General features: G+C 33.2%; 1 protein-coding gene across 1 annotated transcript; it reads left to right on the top strand.

Annotated features, from left to right (window-relative positions):
• The first annotated feature begins 6,740 nt into the window (after positions 1–6,740).
• On the top strand, positions 6,741–13,630 carry LOC133321691 (endocuticle structural glycoprotein SgAbd-5-like). Its single transcript, XM_061530773.1, has 2 exons — positions 6,741–6,865; positions 13,444–13,630. The coding sequence occupies exons 1-2, from the start codon at positions 6,741–6,743 to the stop codon at positions 13,628–13,630; spliced, it is 312 nt and encodes a 103-aa protein (XP_061386757.1).
• The last annotated feature ends 10,950 nt before the right edge of the window (positions 13,631–24,580 follow it).

Below are 24,580 nucleotides of genomic sequence, written 5' to 3'. Positions count from 1 at the left end.
AGCATTTTGGAATCATAATTTTTGGTCCTATTATGTCATTATCAGCAATGATAACAACCACCAGTACAGTAATTCCGCTAACGTCTGCTCTCCATTATAATCACATATTGGAATAAAATTTGTGTATAATGAAAAATTATTCACATTAAAATTTTTACATTGTGTCAGTTTGTGAAAAAAAACTTTCCAACTTTTGACATTTTTTGAATTTCGAAAATTCTACCAATATGACAGTTGCATGTGTAACACATATGAAATCTAGAATTATTTTATGAAAACGGATTTAGTGTTTCAAAATTTCCCAGTAGGCAATACGGAATTACATTTAATTAAGAATAATTTCGAAATCAATGCTGCAGGGCCACTTTTTACAACATAATTGACAAGAGTATTATAGCACGTTAACATTGTACCGGATTAAGTTAACCCAATGGGTTCAAATTGTCAAATCCATTGTGTATATGTCAAATAGATCGTCATAAAATAGGTTAAGTCGGTAAAAAGTTCTAATGTAAATGCCGTTTTACGTTGGAATCAAATAGTTAATAGATATAAATAATAGAGGTAAGTTATGGGCCGACGTACACTGAGGGAAAAACACGTTGCGAAATCAAGACCATTCGTTGTCGATTTTTATACCCTTCACCACACTGTGGTACAGGGTATTATGTCTTTGTGCATATGTTTGTAACAGGCAAAAATAATCGAGATAGACCCATGGTTCCTTTTGAGAATATGCATAGAATCACTTTCTGAGTCGATTTACGCATGTCCGTCTGTCCGTCCGTCCGTCTGTCCGTCCATGTATTTTTGTGAACAAAGTACAGGTCGCATTTATGATCCGATTTGGATGAAATTTGGCACAGGTTACTTAATTGGCCCAAGGACGAACCCTATTGAAATTGGAGAAAATCGGTCGACGTTTAGGCATAGCTCCTATATAAGGGTACCCCCAAATTTCCGGTATTTTGAGGTTCTTGAGCGCGTGTTTTAATTGAATTCGCTGAAATTTGGTACATTGAGTTCTTATTGGGTAGCAAATCTCCCTACCAAAAATTTAAAATATAGGTCCATTTTTTCGGATAGCCCCCATATAAGAGTACCCCCAATTTTCGGTATTTTAAGGTTCTTGAGCGCGTTTTTTAACTGAATTCGCTGAAATTTGGTACATTGAGTTCTTATTGGGTAGCAAATCTCCCTACCAAAAATTATAAATAAAGGTCTATTTTTTCGGAGAGCCCCCATATAAGAGTACCCCAATTTTCGGTATTTTGGGGGTCTTGATCTCATTTTTCGACCGAATTCGCTGAAATTTGGTACTTTGAGTTCTTATTGGGTAGCAAATCTCCCTACCAAAAATTTAAAATATAGGTCCATTTTTTCGGATAGCCCCCATATAAGAGTACCCCCAATTTTCGGTATTTTGAGGTTCTTGAGCGCGTTTTTTAATTGAATTCGCTGAAATTTGGTACATTGAGTTCTTATTGGGTAGCAAATCTCCCTACCAAAAATTATAAATAAAGGTCCATTTTTTCGGAGAACCCCCATATAACGGTACCCCCAATTTTCGGTATTTTCGGGTTCTTGGGCTCGTTTTATAACGGAATTCTCTGAAATTTTGTACATTGGGTTCTTATTGGGTACCAAATTACTCCACTAAAAATTATAAATATAGGTCCAGTTTTTCTGGTAGTCCCCAAATTTTTGGTATTTTGGGGTTTCTGATCGTATTTTTCGACCGAATTGACTGTAATTTAGTACATCGAGTTCTTATTAGATAGCAAATTTCTCCACTATAAATTATAAATATTGGTCAATTTTTTCTGGTAGCCCCCATATAAGGGTACCCCTCAATTTTCGGTATTTTGAGGTTCTAGAACCAAATTCTTTTTATACTCTTCACCACACTGTGGTACAGGGTATTATGTCTCTGTGCATATGTTTGTAACAGGCAAAAGGAAACGACATAGACACATGGTTACTTTTGAGAATATGCCTATGCGATTTAAGCACGAAAATTGGCACAGCGTAACAAATTAGGTCTAGAATGATGTGTGTTAAGTTTCCTGAAAATTGGTTCAGATTTATATATAGCTCCCATATATATTTTCGTCCGATTAAATGTAAATTGCGCACCAAAGTCCCTATATATCTTTCGATTTGCACGAAATTTGGCACAGCGTAATGAATTATCTGTAGAATGATGTGTGTTAAGTTTCCTGAAAATCGGTTTAGATTTAGATATATATCTCATATATATTTTCGTCCGATTTAAGGTAAAGTGTGCACAAAAGTCCCTATATATCTCTCGATTTGCACTAAATTTAGCTCAGCGTAATGAATTAGGTCTAGAATGATGTATGTTAAGTTTCCTGAAAATCGGTTCGGATTTAGATATAGCTCCCATATACATTTTCGTCCGATTTAATGTAAATGGTGCACCAAAGTTCCTTAATATCTTTCGGTTTGCACTAAATTTGGCACAGCGTAATGAATTAGGTCTAGATGTGTGTTAAGTTTCCTGAAATCGGTTCAGATTTAGATATAGCTTCTAATTTAGTATCGGTTGCAGAATGACGTGTTTATGGTTCCAAATTCATTTTACTGATCCTTTAAAAATGCGACGTCTGTTAGGATTCATCTGTTGAATATACTCAAAGTGGTGAAGGGTATCATATAGTCGGCCCCGTCCGACTTTACTACTTTCCTTACTGGTTCATCATGCGTTGTCACTTCTGTTTTGACAACGCTTGCTGTCAATTTGTCAAAAGGCGTTTAGAATACAAAGTATTTGATCACGATACCTTGTCAAATTTTAGAATGTGACAACGGATTTTGTCAAATTTCAAAATATGACAACGAACGTTGTCAACTTGTATTCATATGTGTTCTAATCAGCAGCAACGCGTGTCAATCGAATGCATTTTATTCACTGTTAATAGTCGCGAAAAACAAATAGAATCATGAAGATATCTGAAAATAAAATAAATTATTTTTTTAATTAAAACAAAACGTTTTTTGAATTCATGGTTCATTCGACGGTGATATTCACCGTCAACGCAGATCGGCCTTTCGCAGATCTTTCGGGCCACAGTTGGCCCGAGTCTACTGGATGTCTGCGCGTTGATACCATCAGCTTGGTCTTCTCGCCGTTTACTGTCAGACCCACTTTGGCAGACTCCTTCTCAATTTGTTCAAAGGTGGCTGTTACCGCTCTCAATGTTCGAACCATTATGTCGATATCATCGGCGTAGGCGAGTAACATGTGTTGTTTGGTGTACAGAGCCTGTTCACTTTTGCCTCTCGCAGCAGGATGTTAATAATGTCACACGACAAACTATCACCTTGTCTGAATCCTCGTTCGGTATTAAAGGGCTCCGAGAGGTCCTTTCCGACTTTAACTGCTGATCTTGTGCCAGTTAAAGTTATCCTGCATAGCCGAATTAATCTTGCAGGAATGCCAAACGCAGACATGGCTTTATACACCTCTGAACGGATAGGACTGTCGAATGCGGCTTTATAGTCGACGAATAGGTGGAATGTGTCGATATGTTTTTCGGTTTTTTTTTCAAGAATTTGGCGCAGAGTTAAAATCTGGTCAATGGTGGATTTGCCAGGTCTGAAGCCACATTAGTATGGTCCAATAATATCATTGACCATTGGCTTCAGCCGTTCACACAGTACGCTGGATAGCACTCTATATGCGATGGGAAGGAGACTTATTCCTCTATAGTTGGCACATATCGTGCTGTCTCCTTTTTTGTGCACGAGACTCAGGATGCTGATGTTCCAAAATATGGGCAGCAGCCAAATTTTACTAATCAGCTGGTGCATGCTCCTTACCAGCATCTGACCACCAGTCTTGAATAGTTCGACTTGTAACCCATCGGCACCTGCTGCTTTATTATTCTTCAGCCGATCTTGGCTAGGTGGTATACACTCTATACCGTCATCTATTATTTGTTCTGGGGTATACAATTCACTGATACTATTTGATACCAGAAGTTTTTCAAAATGCTCCTTCCAGATCCTCAGCAGGAGGATGTGCCTGCACCAAAGCCTTCGGTTTGGTGTTTTACCCGTTGGTAGAATTTTCGGACTTCATTCTGACACATGTACAGGATCGATTTGCTCACGCTCACGTTTTTCTTGATCTTTCTTCTTTTTTCTGAAAATACGTTTCTCCTCTCTCGTTTTATCCCGATCGTTCTCCATTGCATTACGTGTTGCTACTGTCTGCAGGGTTGCCCTATACGCTACGTTTTTCATATCAGTAGCATTACGACACTCCTGATCGTACCACGGATTTCTTGATGGTGGTCTTTGGTACCCAAGTGTTGCTTTTGTTGCAGTTTGTAGGAAGTGGGCAATTCTCTGCCATTGTGCTTCTATATTATTATCGGGACAAGGGGTGCTTTCGTCAAGTAGTTGGGTAAGTTGAGCGGAGTAAGCTTCTGCTATCTGTTGTGTTTGCAGCTATTCGACGTCAAATTTCCGTGTTACATTAGATCCCACCTTTGCTGCTACATTAAGACGGGTGCGTACCTTGGCTGCCACAAGTTAATCGATCGGATGTCTAAAACACGTCTATCACAACATGATCGATTTGATTTCTCGTTGTTCGATAGGGAGAAATCCAAGTGGCCTTGTGTATATCGAGATGCTTGAATCTGGTGCTGCTAACTACCATGTTTTTTACTGCCGCGAAGTCAATCAACCTAATGTCGTTGTCTGATGTTTCTTCATTTCTGAATTTTCCGACAGCGGGCCCAAAGATATTTTCCCTTCCGATTTTTGCATTAAAATCTCCTAGCAGAATTTTAACCCTTTCGGTGTTTTTGTCGAATATATTCGACATTTAAAAATTCTCTCTTTCTTTGCAATTTTTCGGTTATCCTATGTACCGTTAACATTGATGTTTTGTCTTTGCTGAAAAACAGACAAAACTGTCCGAGGGTTAAAATGAAAATTGCCGTTTTTCCAAACTCTATGCCTTCATATGATTTTAAGTACAAAATTTTAGATTTTTATTCCGACAAAAATTTTATTTGACACTGAAAGGGTTAATGTCATGGCCAGGGCAACGATCATATGCTGTTTCTAGGCGCTCGTAAAAAAATAGTAATTTTAGACAACGTTAATACATCAGTATTCAGTCCGGAAAAGAGCAGTCATCAATAAATAGGAAATTTTTGGACAAAGTATCTAAGAAAATCAAAGAATGTTTCCTTTGCTACGTAGAGGTACAATGATTAAAAAGAAAATAATTATCGATTGTCATAATAAACACAATAATCAGGTTGGGTTTGGATCCAACATTTTTGAGAGATCAAGGATATGATGACACGTCTAACATGTCAGACAATTATAATGGAGTGTAGGACATTATTAAATCAAAATTCCCTTATGCGGTATATATTCGTTGTACCTCTCACATTTATTATTTAAATGCAACTTGGAAGATTATAGAGCATATTGTATACAATATAAGAAATTTGCTGATTCTTTTAAAAATCTCCAAAAAGGTCTGCTACTTTATGTAGAATATTTCGAGAAGGAAATAAATCTTTCAAACGACTACATATTGTGTAATAGGATGGGTTGAGCAGCGTGATTGCGTGCAAATATATTTAATGAATCTATCGAAGATATAATATAATAGGGGGCAATTGTAAGATTTAATTTGGATTTATTTCTAAGAAGTAAAAGGGTTGGTACGCAAAAGTACAGGACAAATGTATTGTGTTTGAACTCTGAACATTTTTATAGAACTACATTATTTGTCCAATGTTTGGATGAACTAATTGTAAATATGACAAGCAGAATTCTGAAGAATTAAAAAAATATATTAAAACATTATCGAGAATTATAAAATTTGAATGTAAAGATTTTAAAGAAATCATGCAATTTTATGAAAAATATTGCGATTGTAGTATGTGTCGAAAATATATTCCCAAATATAAATATATTGTTACAAATCTTTTTAACGATAACCACAGCATCAGCTGAAAGTATTTTTTTCTACCCCACGACGAGTAAAAAGTATCTGAAAATCAATTGCAAAACCCTCTTGCTTTTATAAACAAAGTTCTTTGTGAGAGTAAGAGAGATTATTGTTCTTCAAACTATAAAATTGGAAAATTTAAAACTTATACTATGGTTAGAGTATCTATCTGCTGTATTTTGCTAAAAATAGTAGTTACACAAGTTATCAAATTTGAATACCATCAAACCAAAAGCCCTTTACAATTTTCTTAAGTACATTGCTAAACAGCAAATAAAGAATAGCAGCATGAGCGTTTGGCATGTTTTAGAAGTTATCGCTTTATTGCATCGTCACCTATCTCCGTCTTCAATGTTGTAGCCACCGCCAGCCAATACAACATAGTGTCTGTTTAAAATTGAATTTGATGATCTTCCCAGTCGGTTGCTGACATGTGAATCTATCTTTTCGTTGAATGTAGTGGAATTCATTACACGTCTCAATTGAAATGCTATGTAATCTGTTGGTGCATTTGTAATTAAGCGATGCGCAAAACTTTGTCTCAAAACTTGATTTTCCCTTTAACAAAAAAAAAAACAGCGACTATTTTGCCATATAAAAGTGGAATGGCTGACAAAGACGCTGTCAGTCATCGTCTGCGAAGAACAACATTAACTCGGATTACTGAAATCTATAAAACAAAAAGTATTAAGCGGTCATCTATTCTAATTGCAATTTCGGATTTTATATAATCGACATGAAAGCTGTATTAATACTCGCGATCAGCGTGGCTTTCTCTACAGTTCTGGGTGCCCCTCAACAAGATGTACAAATTGTGGAGTTGGAGAATGACAACGATGGCACCGGAAACTATAAATTTAGGTGAGAAGTTGTGTTGTGTGCAATTGGAAATATAGATGTTACGAAATAATCTATATAAACAAAGAAAAGACGTTAGTTACACTGCTTATAACTCCAGAACGGTTGTGTGGATTTTGATGGTTCGTGCCAATTCGAAATAGTGGAGCAAATAATAATAAGAAACAAATCACGAAAAAATGTTAAAATGTTTACATTTCCACAGATTTCGTAAAGAACATTTATGTTTTCATTGTGTCGTTATCCTGTTTGGACGTTTTTAGCAGAGATTTGTTATTAGTAAGATAATTGTGCAGCAAATTTTTGGAAATTTTATGAATACATTTTTATACACTCCACCACATTAAGTGTGTCATTCCGTTTGTAAAACATTTAAATATTCACATTTAAATGGGTATCCGCGTATATCATTAGGTCCCCGCGTATATCATTAGGTTTCAATGATATACCAATTTTAAGGGAAGACCATAAAAATGTTAGACAAGTTTTTCAGCTGAATCAGCTGAAGCCTGCGAAGAATTACCAATATTGGCTCATGTTTCGGGTAGCCCCATATAACGGAGGGTGTTTTTATAGTTTTTGGTACACGTTTCTACTTAATTTGTTGTAATCCGTTATTTTGTGTTGTGGTATGGTAGTAAATCTTCCTACTAAAAATTATCAATATTGGCCCACTTTTTACGGAAGTCCTCATATAACACCCTTAAAATGGGTATTTCGAGGAGCTTGAGCACGTGTTTCAACCAATTTGGGAGCAATTTTTATAAATATTTTTTTTCAGATTATCTTTTTTTCTTTTTTTATGATATTTTCAGCTTATTAACTAGGTATTTTTGCAAACAAAAAACTTTTTATCGCACTTTTCCCAATGTTTCGACACTTTTGTACCAAACGACAAACAGTACCAACCCATTTTCGGTATTTTTAAGACAGCATTTTCCAATCGATGGGGCAGTAATTTGGTATAAAGAGTTCTGGTTATATACAAATTTGTGCGGTGTATATATAAGTTAAAGTTTTTTTAACCGAATATCTTCATGGAAGTGGCTATAATTTGGCATATCGGATTCCACGTGAATAAACAATTAGTTAAAAAAGTACCGATTAAGTTTTCCAACTACAGTTCGTCGACTTAAGGAATATTGAATGCACCCACGTGATGGAGGGTATAAACGACGTTTTTATTTGTTTTATAATAAAAAATCGATTTACATTGTACAGATATGCAAATAATCTGTTATTTTTACTATGCAGTCAAGAACGGTTATAGCGAACTCGTAGGGACCAAGCTAATTAGTTCGTTATAGAAGAACTTCGTTATATCCAAGGTAAGGCAAACAAAAAACGTATTGCGTTGGAAACGGGTAGGTTTTGTGTCCTTTTTTGACAACATTCTGATATTACAGCTGACATATTTGTAAAGGTTGCCAGCGTTAGCGTAAAAATGAATTTGTCTGAAAATTTCCGTCGTTAAGTATTAAGTATATTTCTAGCAAGTTCATAATAACTAATTTATAATAAATGATAACTGAAACTTGGGATCGAATAAATGGTTCGTTATATCTGTATATATGAGTAAATATTTGCATGAAAAATATGTCGACTAGCACATGTGTTGAATTGTACTTAGATAATAAAAGTTATGTAAAAAAGTAGCAAAAAGACAGAATTTCATAATTTGGACACCATAGGCAGAGTTTTCCATGGTGAATTGTAAAAAAAATCTTTAACGAAAGTTCATATTTTTAGGACCACCATAGTCTTCAACAAAGTACGTGTACTTTTTAATGTAGGCAATTGAATTACTTTTAAATCGCTAGTGTAAGAAGGCAACACAAAATCCCTATGCCAATGTAAACCTGTCAGTGTAAGAATTGCTTCTACACTGATTCGATTTTATCGGAATTAATTGCATATTGAGTATCCCATACAACAGATCCATATACTGAAGTTTTAACTACATGTAGGATTATCACGTCCCTCATGTATCATTAAACAAAAATGTATCTGCATCTACATTGAGATTTTGAAGCTCGATTTTGAGTGTTTTTATTTTAATTTGCATTATAGTCCATATATAATGGACAGTCAGAAATGGACTGATTAAAGTTTTCAATGGTCCTTCAAAAATGCCTTACCTTGATATAATATTCTTATTCCATTTTTTCGGTTTCATATTAGGATAAAATGACATTCCAATTGATTGTTGAATATAAATTATTTTGAGAAGTTACCATAATTGATAAATGTAAACTTAAAGATGAGATATTCTACCAAATTTCGCCCCAATTATATCCAAAAATAACTACAAAGTAATGAAATCATAAAATTTTATGGAAATATAATATTTTTCATACGATAATTCACTTCGCACAACAATTAACAAAATGGCTGAATTTTGAAAGTTTTTTTTTTTTTTGGAATATCGCCTATTTTTGACCACCAACTAAGTTAAAAACAAGTGAAAAAGCGTTAAGTTCGGCCGGGCCGAACTTTGGATACCCTCCACCATAGTTATACTGACAGATACATGCAATGAAAATATAGGGAACATACCAAAAAGTGGGCACATACCGATAATACCGATTTATGTAAACCATTATGTACATTAAATACAAACTTCGGCAATTTTAATGGGGATTTTTCCTAAAATCTGTATGATCCAAAAAGTGGACTGATATTTATAACGCATTGTAGAGTATGAAATCCTCAAACTACTGTAATTTAGATTACAAAGTTATATGAGGCTATGCCTAAAGAGGGACCAATATTGATTACATAGGGTAGGAAATAGTGAATATTTGGGGATATCATCATATGAGGGCTATGCCTAATTAATGACCGGTATATACCAATTTTGAACCAAATATTTTAATTGTTTATCTCAATTCTTTCCTTCAGGAGGTATCACGATATTGAGGATATGCCTAAATGTCTGCCGATATATTTCATTATCATCATGTTTGAGGTTTTTTTATCACAATATCTTTAGAAGGCGGAATGCTTACAACAGATGGCTAAATAGTCTTTGTAGGGTAAAAATTGACTATTCCCCGCAACGACTAACCAACCGCAACACACGGAACAAATCAGTAAACTATTTTAATATAAAAAAGGGGGTTATATGGGGACTACCCCTAAAAAGCGGTGAATATTAATAATTTTTGGTGGGGAGATTTGTTACCATATACGACTACAAATTACCAAATTTCAGCGAATTCGGTTGGAAAACGCGCTCAAGAACCTCAAAATATCGAAAATTGGGGGTACCCTTATATGGGGGCTACCCGAAAAAATTGACCTATATTTATAATTTTTTGTGAAGAGATTTGCTACCCAATGAGAACTCAAATTACTAATTTACAGTCAATTAGGTGAAAAAATGCGGTCAAAACCCCCCAAAAACTGGAAATTGGGAGGTACCCTCATATGGGGGCTACCAGAAAAAGTGGACCTATATTTATAATTTTTAGAGGGGAAATTTGGTACCCAAAAAGAACCCCATGTACCAAATTTCAGCGAATTCGGTTGAAAACCGCGCTCAAGATCCCTAAAATACCGAATATTTGGGGGTATCCTTATATGGGGGCTACCCGAAAAAATTGACCTATATTTATAATTTTTAGTACAAAGATTTGCTATGCAATAAGAACTCAAAGTACCGAATTTCAGCCAATTCGGTGAAAAAATACGGTCAGAACCCCCCAAAAACTGAATATGGGGAGGTACCCTTATATGGGGGCTACCAGAAAAAGTGGACCTATATATAATTTTTAGTAGGGACATTTGGTACCCAATAAGAACCCAATGTACCAAATTTCAGAGAATTCGGTTGAAAAACGCGCTCAAGAACCTCAAAATACCGAAAATTAGGAGGTACCGTTATATGGGGGCTACCAGAAAAAGTGGACCTACACTAATAATTTTTTGTGGAGGCATTTAGTACCCAATAAGAACCCAATGTACCAAATTTCAGCGAATTCGGTTGAAAAACACGCTTAAGAACTTCAAAATACCGAAAAATGGGAGGTACCCTTATATGGGAGCTATGCCTAAACGTGGACCGATATAGCCCATCATCGAACTTGACCTGCCTGCAGACAAAAGACGACTCTATGCAAAATTTTGGGGCTCTATCTCAATTCGTTTAGACGCTAGAGTGATTACAACAGACAGACGGACAGACGGACATGCTTAGATCGTCATAGAATTTTACGCTAATCAAGAATATATATACTTTATAGGGTCGGAAATGATTATTTCGATGCGTTACAAACGGAAAAACAAAACTAATATACCCTCCATACTATGGTGGAGGGTATAAAAAGGGGGTTATATGGGGACTACCCCTAAAAAGCGGTGAATATTAATAATTTTTGGTGGGGAGATTTGTTACCATATACGACTACAAATTACCAAATTTCAGCGAATTCGGTTGGAAAACGCGCTCAAGAACCTCAAAATATCGAAAATTGGGGGTACCCTTATATGGGGGCTACCCGAAAAAATTGACCTATATTTATAATTTTTTGTGAAGAGATTTGCTACCCAATAAGAACTCAAATTACTAATTTACAGTCAATTAGGTGAAAAAATGCGGTCAAAACCCCCCAAAAACTGGAAATTGGGAGGTACCCTCATATGGGGGCTACCAGAAAAAGTGGACCTATATTTATAATTTTTAGAGGGGAAATTTGGTACCCAAAAAGAACCCCATGTACCAAATTTCAGCGAATTCGGTTGAAAACCGCGCTCAAGATCCCTAAAATACCGAATATTTGGGGGTATCCTTATATGGGGGCTACCCGAAAAAATTGACCTATATTTATAATTTTTAGTACAAAGATTTGCTATGCAATAAGCACTCAAAGTACCGAATTTCAGCCAATTCGGTGAAAAAATACGGTCAGAACCCCCCAAAAACTGAATATGGGGAGGTACCCTTATATGGGGGCTACCAGAAAAAGTGGACCTATATATAATTTTTAGTAGGGACATTTGGTACCCAATAAGAACCCAATGTACCAAATTTCAGAGAATTCGGTTGAAAAACGCGCTCAAGAACCTCAAAATACCGAAAATTAGGAGGTACCGTTATATGGGGGCTACCAGAAAAAGTGGACCTACACTAATAATTTTTTGTGGAGGCATTTAGTACCCAATAAGAACCCAATGTACCAAATTTCAGCGAATTCGGTTGAAAAACACGCTTAAGAACTTCAAAATACCGAAAAATGGGAGGTACCCTTATATGGGAGCTATGCCTAAACGTGGACCGATATAGCCCATCATCGAACTTGACCTGCCTGCAGACAAAAGACGACTCTATGCAAAATTTTGGGGCTCTATCTCAATTCGTTTAGACGCTAGAGTGATTACAACAGACAGACGGACAGACGGACATGCTTAGATCGTCATAGAATTTTACGCTAATCAAGAATATATATACTTTATAGGGTCGGAAATGATTATTTCGATGTGTTACAAACGGAAAAACAAAACTAATATACCCTCCATACTATGGTGGAGGGTATAAGTATAAAAACGACTGAAAAAAAGAATATTTTAGCATTTAAAACTTGGTTTCAAAAATTTTTATTTCAATAAAATTAGTGTTTTTGTCCCGCAGATGAGTTGGTTGCAAATGTTTTGGGCAGCACTGTATGTATATTAAATATAAATTTTTTTGGCAAATTATGTGTATATATTTAAATATTGCTACCCGAACCCAATGGGTTTAAATTGTCAATTCCATTGTATAGATGTCAAATAAATCCTCATAATGTAGGTTATCCTGGTATAAAGTTCTAATGTAAAAGTTGTTTTATTGTTTAAATTATTCTCTTATTCGAATTTCAAATCAAATGTTAAGAATTTCAAATGGGATTCTTTGAATTTCAAATGGAATGTTATGAATTTCTATGAACTACAAATTAAAATATATTAAAATATTATATATTCTTGAAAATAGCTGTATATGGTGAAAATATTGGAATAAATGACAGTTACTACGATTACAACTTGTCACGGACCAACCCTGATTGTTATCCTGTAGTTGTCCAATATTTACGTGGATTCTATGGAAAAAGTGTGTATAAAATAATCACCAAAAATATTCGTGATTTAAATACACATCTATATTTTTAGTTCACACTATTGAACAAAAGTCTATTAAATATAGATGTGGAATAATTAAATGTCAATCCAACTCATTGTAAGAAATAAAAATATTTTTTTCCAAATATGTTCAAAAATAAATACAAGGGAAAATATACCCAAGAAATAAAAGTAGTTTTTAAATTTTCTTTAGGTTAACAGTAACTTGACTCTTTTCCCCGTCCGCTACACAACCAACTCAAACTGAAAGTTTAAAAGTTCATTTTTGGAACTATGAGATTGTTATATTGTTTTGATCAAATACATATTTGCATATTTACAAGTTGATCTAACTTTTACATTATTTTGAACGTCAAATCTTAATTGATTTTTGAGCTGGACATTAATATGGACACATCATTTTAAATTTTCCTAAAATCAATTTTATCGAAATATATTTATATTGATTTTTCATTCTGTTCCAGGTTTTCACTATCAGATGGAACAAAGCAGGATGAAGCAGGCGAATTAAAAGATGTTCAAGGGGAAGAAGGACCAGTTCAAGCGGTTGTAAAAACTGGTTCTTACGAATTTACAGATCCCGAAGGAAAACTACACAGAGTGACGTACACCGCCGATGAAAATGGCTTCCATCCTGTTGTTGAGAGTTAAACTACAAACCATGCCTAAATTTAAAATAAGTTATCTCAAAAGTGTAAAATAATTTTGTAGTTTCTCTTCCATGCACGCATACATATGCATATATAAAGCATCATTTCTCAACGAACATTGCACTTGATTTGTTTATTCGCCTACAAAAATATGAATCTCTTACCTTTTCTCTGTGAAGGGTTCATATTATTTCAGGAATATATTACAAATATATCATGTAGGGTAGATTTCAATGTATTTGGAAAAGGTATGAGATTTGAAGTTTTCCCATTTTAGCTCCTCTTTTCTGGTAATTATGGAAAAAAATGAATTTTGTTGTTATGCCCAACACGCGGCATTTTCTGAATTTTTATTTGAGTAAACTTTTGTTACAACAAAATTACTGACGATAATCAATAACAACAAATTTTCATTTGCATATATTCGGAAAGTTAACAACTAAAATAAAGTAGTCACTGAGCCCTACCGACACATATAAAAATGTAACATAATTTTTTATTTTAATACGAAACATTTATATTTGTCGGCAACGGCGATACTGTTGAAGAATCCTACTACAGGTATATAATTCCAAGGTCTGTTAACACTAGATTGCCGAAGGCGGTCATTTTGACTGTTTTTCAATTTCAAGTACAAAAACAATTGTGTATATTTTGACACAGCTTTTTAAAATTTGGTGGTGACTTTTTGTACCACATAGAACTACTTTTATTAATCATTGTAGCGGCTCTACACCTATTCCGACTTAATTCAAACATAATTTTTGTAGGGATGTAATAATTTCGATTTGAAAAATTCGCTCCAACAAAGTTATTGAATACAATAAATATCACCACATAATATGCAAACGGACGTAACTAAAGTAAAATGCGAAGTTGAGTTTTTGTTTTATTATTGTTCGTCAAATCAAGCATGTTCACAAAACGGCGAGTTAGTCAAAGAAATTCGAACGGACAGAACTACAACGACATGTATTTATTAATGAAAATACGTTAAATTGAATGAATTTCTATCATAAAGTGTAATATAATTTGCTTTATTATTATCAGGCAGTTTCAATAATAATACCAGAAAGTCAACATAAGATGGGAAAAATTGTTTACTCAGTTTAAGTTTTTATATTTTCCTCATGAATCTCTATCTTTCTATTAATAGAGTCGTTCCTATATTTCTTTGCACATCTTTTTCGACATATAAAAGAGAACGATCTAATGAAGTGTTAGATCGTTCTGCTGAGCACTCTGAAGCCGATTTATTACTTCTCCATCGACATCGTCGACTTACGAATTTTCAAAGTTGAAAAAATTCAATTATGTCAGAACATAGATTTGTTTTTTTTTTTCTTTTGTTGAAAATAGAAACGAAACATAAAGAAACAATACATTTTTCAATAAGAAAATTAAATATTAGTTTGGGGAAAAAGAATCCCATTATTATAATTTTTTGTGTAAATGCTTTAAAACAGTTATGGACGATTTTTAGCTCTTGGGCGATGTTGCGACTGCTAACATGCCGGTCAACTTCGATCATTTCTCCAATTTTATCGACACCCTGTAACTTATTTTTGCAATTTTGATAATGCAAAACAACGTTTGCCGGGTCAGCTTGTTATTCATATAAACAATAGATTTTTAAATATTTCTACATTCTGCATTAAAAACAGTGGCTGACTTCCAAAATGTATCATTGCAATGTTTGCATACAATAACAGTACGGTATTTAAACTTCGTACACATGCAAAGTAACTAAACATCGCAACTAGGAACTTTGCACACATTTACAATATAAAATGAATGTGATGCAATTTATCTCTAACAAATCAGCAGTTTTATGAAATAAACAAATTTCATAAAACAGCTGAACGGCAGTAAAAAAATATTTGGCAATATTTTTGTATTTTATCAGATTGTCAAAAAAATCCTGGCAAACTTCGATGTGTTTATAAAAGTTAAATAAAAGAAAAATGTGTTTTAATAATGCCCAAATAATTACAAAAAAGGAAAGATATTTTCAATGGACAACGTTTAAAATATATTTATTTGTTACACATATTAATATTTTCACTAAAATTACTTTTGTGAATCTGTCATTAACTTTTTTATTTGGATATTTCATTTTGTGCTCGTAAACAAACAATGCATCAACAATAAAACCGATGCCTGATTGCTTTTTAACTGCGTTGCAAATACGTGGTAGCGACATTTTGAAATAGTATGCAATGTAAATATTATGTACTGTTGCATTATGAAAGAGGATGCATTGTTCGAATGCAAAGCAATTAACATTTTGGAAGTCAGCCAGTTTAGATTTTATCAAGGTAAATGCTCCATTAATTTAATCCCCTTGTTATAATCAGAGATGGCCTGTCAGAAACAGTGACGTAAATGACATACATTTCCGAAGTATAATACATACGTCAGAAACGTCGGAAACCCTCTGAAAACCATGAGGTTTTTGGCAAAATAGCTGTTTCCATTTATCGATTTGAAAATAACGTATGCTTAACTCAAATCCAAGTCAAATTTCAAAAATTTGTTCTCAAAAATATTTCGAATTTTTCATCAGTTCTAGTAAAGTATAGCCAGATAAATGTAAAAACTAGATGACCCGGCAAACGTTGTTTTGCCTTATCAAAATTGTATCAATATAGGTTTAGTAAAGGAAGTTACCGTTGTATGGAGGCTACCAGAAAACGTGGACCTATATTCATAATTTTTTGTGGAGACATTTAGTACATAAGAACCCAATGTAGCAAATTTTTGCGAATTCCCCTTATATGGGAGCTATGCCTAAACGTGGACCGATAAAGCCTATTTTCGAACTTGACCTGCCTGCAGACAAAAGACAACAACAAAATAATACACTTTTTTGACAAATATGAAAATGAGATTTCATGTCCAACAGCTTGAGCTCTGAAGAAAATAAGACAAAACTTCAAATATCTGACCATTAAAACCATTATTTTCGTCGATGTTAATGATCGCGTTATTAGTATTAGAACATACACATATTTTATGAAATTTGAGGTTTTGATCTAACTAACTCAAGAAACCATATGTCTTAAAAAACTACAATTTATTTAAACATTAAAGCTCGATACAAAAATTGGGGAATTGTTAATATTACTTAATATATTTGTTTGGGCGGAATCTCATATTTTCCTATTCTGACCAAATACAATTTATAAGTCATTTGAATCGGTGCTGACGTTCTTGAGTTATAAACGACTTAACTAACACAACGTTCGATTATTCAAATTTCCCGACTTTTGATGTCTTTCTCAACATTTTCTTCCTAAAAACCTACCCAGTGCAATTACAAACAGCCGAAGGAAAACCTGAGTGATGTCGGTCCAGTCAATACACCATGCAAATATTTTTCACATCTTTAAAAATACATTGAGGAACCATAAAGACACATATAAGTTAGACACAAACAGCATGTAATGCAGAATTGCCTCCATGTAGATTCGAATTTAAATGTATTCTTCCGGAATATAAGAAAATGTTCAGTAATACCTTCGTATTTTGTTGACGTATTTGTAATCGTATATAGCGAATTACTAACATATGTATTGACAATTTTCTCAAAAATATTCCTGGTGTTGTTTTCTATTAAGGATGCGATCAAGTTTTGGTCAGTGGCCCATATATCACATGGGATATGTGTTGTATTTATAAGTTCAAAACTATTTTTTCCATTACTGTGCGTTTTAAAGCATCATTATCCGATTTTAAGTACTTGGGAAGTAGTAAAAAAATATCCATTTAACTTCTATCATAATTTCCGGTATAGTTTTTGGTATAGGCTCCACATAATGGAACCGCTTAATCTTTACTTTACCATATCTTACTGTGTTTTATTTGAGAAAATTTTCACAACCTATACATACCATGCAAATTGCTTCACATAGCATAACTTATACTTTCAAACTAAATATGGGAAATTACAAAATTCTTTTAAAATTCCATAAAACAAAATTTGAAAATTTTTTTGCGAGCACATTCATGATTTTTGGTACATGGGTTAAGAAAAATATGCTGATACGAAATATGTTCGCGTTCACAAATTCGGATGCTGCGCACAAAAGTTATAGCGATTTTAAATATTGTATTTCAAATATAAATTAAATTAATTCCTATTTGTTGTAATTCGCGAATTTCTTCACAAATGGATAAACACATTTGTGTTCTTTTCAAATCACATTGAATTACGGTTAAATTGTCGCGAAAAACAAATAGAAGTACGAAGATATCTGAAAATAAAATAAATTAATTTTTTAATTAAATCGAAATGTTTTTTGAATTTTCGATTTTTTTAGTGTGGTTAAGGGAATACGGTTTTGCCTTAATCTTCTAAAATATGCGACGCTTTTTTCTTCAAATTCTTTTAGATGATTGTTAAATATCGGTATATTCATCTGATAACAGTTTCGAATATAAAAATGACTAAATATATTGCTGTTACAATACATAAAAATTGTCAATATTTAAAATCATGCAATTCGTATAAACCGAATCAATGTCTTTCAATAATTATGAATTTTTCGATGTTTAATTTAGCGGTCAAAGTGTGCCGCTCGATGCACTTTACTATGCAAAAACCCTAAAAAAGTCTAAAAATGACGCAACGTGCATACGATTTTTATGCGCATCAGATTTTAGTAATCTCCTATGAAAATACACAAAAGGACACCTAATTTAAAAGGATCGGTTAAGAACCGCGAATGTGCCTCCACAATCGATTTTGGATAAAATACGCGTATTATTCGCGTATCGATATATTTTTTACCTATTTTCACATAGATTCGCGAATATGATAACACAAGAATGAATTTATGTGAAATCAATTCGAAGAAAAACGCGATTATATACGCGAATTTGTCAAAATAAGTTTTTGCAGTTTTTCCCACATTCAAGGTACCTATATCCGTAGTTTTATTGGGCGGAATTGAACATGGATGGGAATTTGAATGGACTTTCTTAAAGTTAGACTCAAAAAATATGTGTTTTTTATAAAAATTTGCGCACCAAATTTTCAAATTTTATAATTAGTTTAGTCCATTATCTGGATGCGCATCCTTATTATAAGAAAAATTCAAAAAACACCGAAAATCCGGCTTCAAAATGGCAGCATCCTTTTTGGAGTGATTATATCGAAAAATCATACATTAAAATCATATTGTCCATGGGGTATTCTGCAACTTAGTCACTGATGACATGTGCGTGCGTTGTGTAGTTTAGCGACAAATCAGGAACAAACACATAAAAAAATCGTTGGCTTCACACATTTTCATCCATTTTTTTACATTACCACCATCACAGCTTCCACCAAACTTATTATTTATTACCAATATTTTAAGATTTTGACAAGAACACTTCATTTTATAGAAAATAATTTAAATTATATGCAATTTGTTCATATTTCGCGAATTATAACCTTGCAAATCTCAGCTTCAAGGAATTTAAAAGATTTTTGTAATTTCCCATATATCTTGATTTTATGGAAACGTTTCGGTTTCTTATTATTAAGTCATGGTATAATAAAAAAAGGTAACAGCAAGTGTTGTTGTACAAAAAACGATACAACAACCACATAGAAATTTGTTGTTGTAAGTTCTACTAGTGTCAACTCATTTGACAGAAAAATGTAAACAAACAAACAAATTATTTTTATTTTGCAAATTAAATATTTTCGAATCCTCAAAATAAAAATTGAAGAACATGAATGAAAATCTATCAAATTTATATTTCTATCGCTTCCACATCTTTCCTATAATTGAGCCATTGCCACTTATATGTGTAAAACATATAAAAATGCAGGGAATTGCGAGTTATTCCATGAAGAAAGATTTGCTTCCCCAAACTTTCCCAGCAGGCAGATTGAGTAAATTGAATACGGGACCACATTTAATAAAGAACAATTACAAATGGTATGCGTTCCCAATTTTCCTGTTGGGTGTCAACAACATAATTGTCAAATTCATATTGACACTAGTATTACGTTGGAATCAAATCAGCTGGGATTTGCTGTTACCTTTTATAATTGTACCATGTTATTAAGTTTAACTCTAATGAAAATATAAATTTATTTTCATATACAATCGTTTTTATCAAGGCAATGACAATCCAATAATTTGTAGAAAATTAACATATTTTGAGAATTTTTCATAATTGACAATTACTTAAATACATACGCTGCCCAATTTCGTGCGTGGCAAAATTAACATATGACTCTAATATGTGAATTTTTTTTTGATAATGTTGTTATGTGTGGATCTTGAGATGACAAACTCAAAAAAAAAAACAAAGTTTGTCTTCTATCTCCATCGAAAAAATTTGTATCCGTCGATTTAGAACCGGATTTACAAGCAAAAATTTTGTCCATAACTGCATAATGATTTACTAAAGGTCTTGGGGCCACACAAAGCTATAATACCCTGACAACATAGTTGTGTGGGGTATAAGAATTAGCATTTTTAAAACATTCTGTTTCGAATTTAATTTTTTTTAGTACATGTGTGTGTAACGGTGCGTTACGAGTGTAACATGTACGTGACGGCGTTCAAAGTTAAAAAAAGGCGTACAACTATTTAATAGAAATTGCAAAAGAAATTTCGGAAACAAATTTTTCTTAACTAAACAAACGATTACGTTTCGCACGCTGTAACAGTGCTTGAGATGGAATTCGTGATATATAGATAATATATGTTCATGAAAATAACAGTATATGGTGATGACATTGAAATAAATGACGTCTACTACATTTATTATATTTTCTATTTTCGACGTCATACGGACCATCCCTGGTTATAATTCTTTGATATAAACTCGAACCACACTTGATTGATCTTGTTAAGTCCAACAAAGACTTTTTTATTAAGTTCTTCCTGACGGACTTACCAAAGTGAAACCTAAAGATGTATATTTATGTATACTGTATGTATGTATTATACATGGAGAAATGAAGTATTGGTAGAAAATTGAGTAATTGTGAAAATATGTAGTTATTTTGGACTCAAACAAAAACAAAGAAAAAATTAAGTCCAATATAACTACCTTTTTCATAATTACTTATTTTTTTCAAATACTTAATATTATTATAGATTTATTAAATACATAAAAGTATTGATTGTTCGAATGAATCTAATCTTTTGTTCGAATTAAGATTGTTTAGTTTTGAAAAAAGGAATATATTTTGGAATCAAACCAAAAATTCGCGCGAAATTTTTGTTTCATAATGAAATAACTCCCGAAAATTCAAAATGAAATAAGCCCCAATTATAGTTGTTTTTGTTTGGTGTATAAAAATTGGGGACATTTCATTTTCTGTTTGGGAATTTTCATTGGGTACTATTTCATACCGCCAGTTTATCTAGCCTATGTTACCATCAGGGCATGTCATGACATACTGAGTAAATTTCGTAACATCTGTTCAGCGGTTTTTGCGTTTATCGGCAATATACATATATATATATACTCTTATATAAATAGAAAAATAGGTAAGTTTAGCAATTTTTGGGACATCCTGTGCGCACATTTCAAAGGAAAGTATTTGCATTTAAAATTTGAATGATGAATGTTGTCAACTGTTAATTTATGTTTGGAATCGTATAATTTGGAATCGTATATCTGGATTAGACTACTTTTTATAATTATGCCATGGTCTTTGTGTTGGATGACTAACATGACATTTGCTTCCAATATTTTGTGGAAATATCTTATTGTATATGGGCAATATAGCAAATTTTTTAATATTCCATTTTCAAAAAATCGGATTTTTTATACTCTCAGGCTTATGGCTAATTAAGGTATATACACTTTGATACGGTGCAAATGTGCCTCATCGAAATATTGGTTTGGACCAAATTCGTTTCAGAAAATTTGGAGTCGATTTACACATGTCCGTCCCTCCGTGCGTTGTCCGTCTGTCTAACTGGCTGGTGCGCACGATAACTCTCGAAGGGAACAATCGATTTCATCCAAACTTTGCACATCCTAATATTTCTTCCAAACTTAGTTTAAGTTCGAAGATGTGGAATATTGGTCCACTCCTTCTGGTACCTCCCCCACAAAATGTTGAAAATTGTGCTAAAAATTAATTTCATAATAACATTCATACGGACTATCTGATTTTAACGAAACTTTGTACAACCTATTATATTTACCAAGCTTAGATTAAGTAGGAAGATGTGGCCCATTGGTTCACTCTTTCTGGTACCTCCCCCATAGAGTCAACATTTTTAAATCCAATATCAGGCTAATAGAATTTTCGATTTTAACCAAACTTTGCACAACCTGTTACCTTTACCAAGCGTAGATCAGGTTTGAAGATGGGTCCCATTGGTCCACTCCTTCTGGTACCATCTTCAAGTTTCAAGATAGGACCCAAAATGTTCAAAATTTTTAAAACAATATCATGCGATTATAATGTCAAGTTTGAAAATAGGACCCATTGCTCCACTCCTTCTGTTACCTTCCCCGCAGACAGTCAACATTTTCAATATTTATAAATCCAATATCAGCCTAATGGAATGTTCGATTTGAACCAAACTTTGCATAACCTATTGCCTTTACCAAGCGTAGATCGTGTTAGAGGAACACATTACTCCTGCTAAAAATTCATTTTATAATAACATGCAAACGGATTATCCGATTTTAACGAGACTTTGTGCAACCTATTATCTTTACCAAGCCTGGATCAAGTCCTAGATCAATTAGAACCAAACTTTGCACAATCTATTATCTATATCAAGCCTAGATCGTGTTTGAAGATGGGACCCATTGGTCCACTCCTTTTGGTACCTCCCACACAAATGGTCAACATTTTAAATATTTATAAATCCAATGTTAGCCGAATGGAATGCCCGATTTTTCATTATATTAGCGACATGTATTCAACTAAAAATTAATTTAAAAATATCTACATAATCTAATTATTATTTGTAAATTACAGCGACAACAAAATAATATATTGAGGGAAATTATTTGTTTATGGTTCGAAGAAATAATATCATCATATTTATTTCTTAATTTTATACCATGGTATAATAATAAAAGGTAACAGCAAGTGTTGTTGTACAACATTTCTACCCATGTGTCGATGACACTAAGTACTACTAGTGTCATCGACACATGGGTAGAAATGTAAACAAACACACAAATAAAAAATCTTTATACATACATATTATTATGTTTAAATTTCAATTCAAATACTTTTTGCAAACGGACAATTCGATTTCAACGCAACTTCATAAAACGTATTATCTTTACAAAGCATAGATCAAGTAAGAAAATGGGACCCGTCGGTCCACTCCTTCTGGTACCTCCTCCACAAACGGTCAACATCTTCAATATTTGTAAATCCAGCATCAGGAGAATGGAACGTTCGATGTGAAGCAAGCGTTGCACAACCTATTTTCTTTACGAAGTCTAGATTATGTCCGAAGATGGGTCCCGTTGATCCACTTCTTCTGATACCTCCTCCACAAATGGTCAACATCTTCAATATTTGTAAATCCAATATCAGGCGATGGGAATGTTCTATTTGAACCAAACTTTGCACGACCAAGCCTAGATCAAGTAGGAAGATGGGACCCATCGGTCCACTATTTCTGAAACCTCCCGCACAAAATGGTCAAAATTGTGCTAAAAATTAATTTTATAATAACATGCAAACGAACTATCCGATTTTAATGAAACTTTGTACAACCTATTATCTTTACCAAGCCAAGGAAGACCATCTAGCATTCTATCTGAAGTTCTAGAGATTATCGACATTACAACAGACAGGTCGGTAAGGGGGTCTTACCCTGATCAAAAATATATAAATATAGGTTTAAAAAATACACATTAATTGGAAGAGAAGCTTTAATGTTTTTTTTTTTTATTGCAATATATATATATAACATTATATAATAAAATAAATAAATTAATCTGTTGAAATTATAATATTAAAAGAAATTAAGGCATTAGCTACTGTTTAAATAATTAGAAAATATGCAGATTTGAAATTATATGAGGAAGTACTTCTCTATATGATTTTGGGAATCTGGAAGAAAAAACATGTTACACATTTTGATTTTTTAATAAACACATTAATACAATATATAAATAATACATTATATATTCAAAAAAGTTGTACTTTCGTTGAAGCTGAGGTTCACCATCCCATAACTCGCGAACTGTATAAAAATCCCTATATCCATTTCCTCACAGTAATCTTCACCGCTTGCGGAATGAAATGTTGCCTTCATATCTGCGAAACAAATAATATAATTATTACATACATCTTAATTTCATAAATATGTATTCACTTACCATTCAAAATTACAATTATTTAGTGTTTCTACCACAAATGGTTCTGCGCGTGGCATAAGTTTCCATTTTTTTCCTGCTTTTTGAACGTCGCCTGGTAAAAAGTGGTCAAAACAAATGCAGTCGTTTCTGCTAAAATCCGTCCCACAAATATAAGCCCAGATTTGCCTGCGTTTTGGATTCAGTGGGATTTTGAAAAAAGGTCCTTTCTCTTTTGGTTATTTATTTTTTTTTTCACAAAACGGACTTTCGCATGTCTAGAGAATTAAACATTATTAGTTTTTCACTCACATATATTTTATTATACTCACCGATTTCTTTGCAAATAAAAATTCAAATTTTGTATTTTTATATTATATTTATTTCAATTTCTTTTTTTGAAATAACGTTTGACAAAAACACAATACAATGTCAAAATGACAAATGTTGAATTTGACACTAATAGAACGTACGAACCAAATCATCTGGGACTTGCTGTTACCTTTTATTATTATACCATGATTTTATACAAGAAATTGTAGAAAAATGTTGGAGTTATTGTTCTATTTCACCCAAAACTCAAAATATATCTTAAAAATGCCTGCATCATTTAAAGGTAGATGCAAATAAATTTTCGAAAAACGATACATAAGGG

This window comes from Musca vetustissima, unplaced genomic scaffold (assembly GCF_032173495.1).
Source record: "Musca vetustissima isolate MV318-11 ecotype Yass unplaced genomic scaffold, APGP_CSIRO_Mvet_v1 utg15355, whole genome shotgun sequence".
Lineage (NCBI taxonomy): Eukaryota > Metazoa > Arthropoda > Insecta > Diptera > Muscidae > Musca > Musca vetustissima.
Note: the sequence above shows the minus strand (reverse complement) of the source record. Positions and strands in the feature narration are given on the sequence as shown.

What these genes read in the sequence shown, in the direction of transcription:
- LOC133321691 (XM_061530773.1), top strand. Translation starts at nt 6,741, where the DNA reads ATGAAAGCTGTATTAATACTCGCGATCAGCGTGGCTTTCTCTACAGTT. An exon ending in ACCGGAAACTATAAATTTAG is followed by an intron (nt 6,866 to 13,443) that starts GTGAGAAGTTGT and finishes ATTCTGTTCCAG; the next exon opens with GTTTTCACTATCAGATGGAA.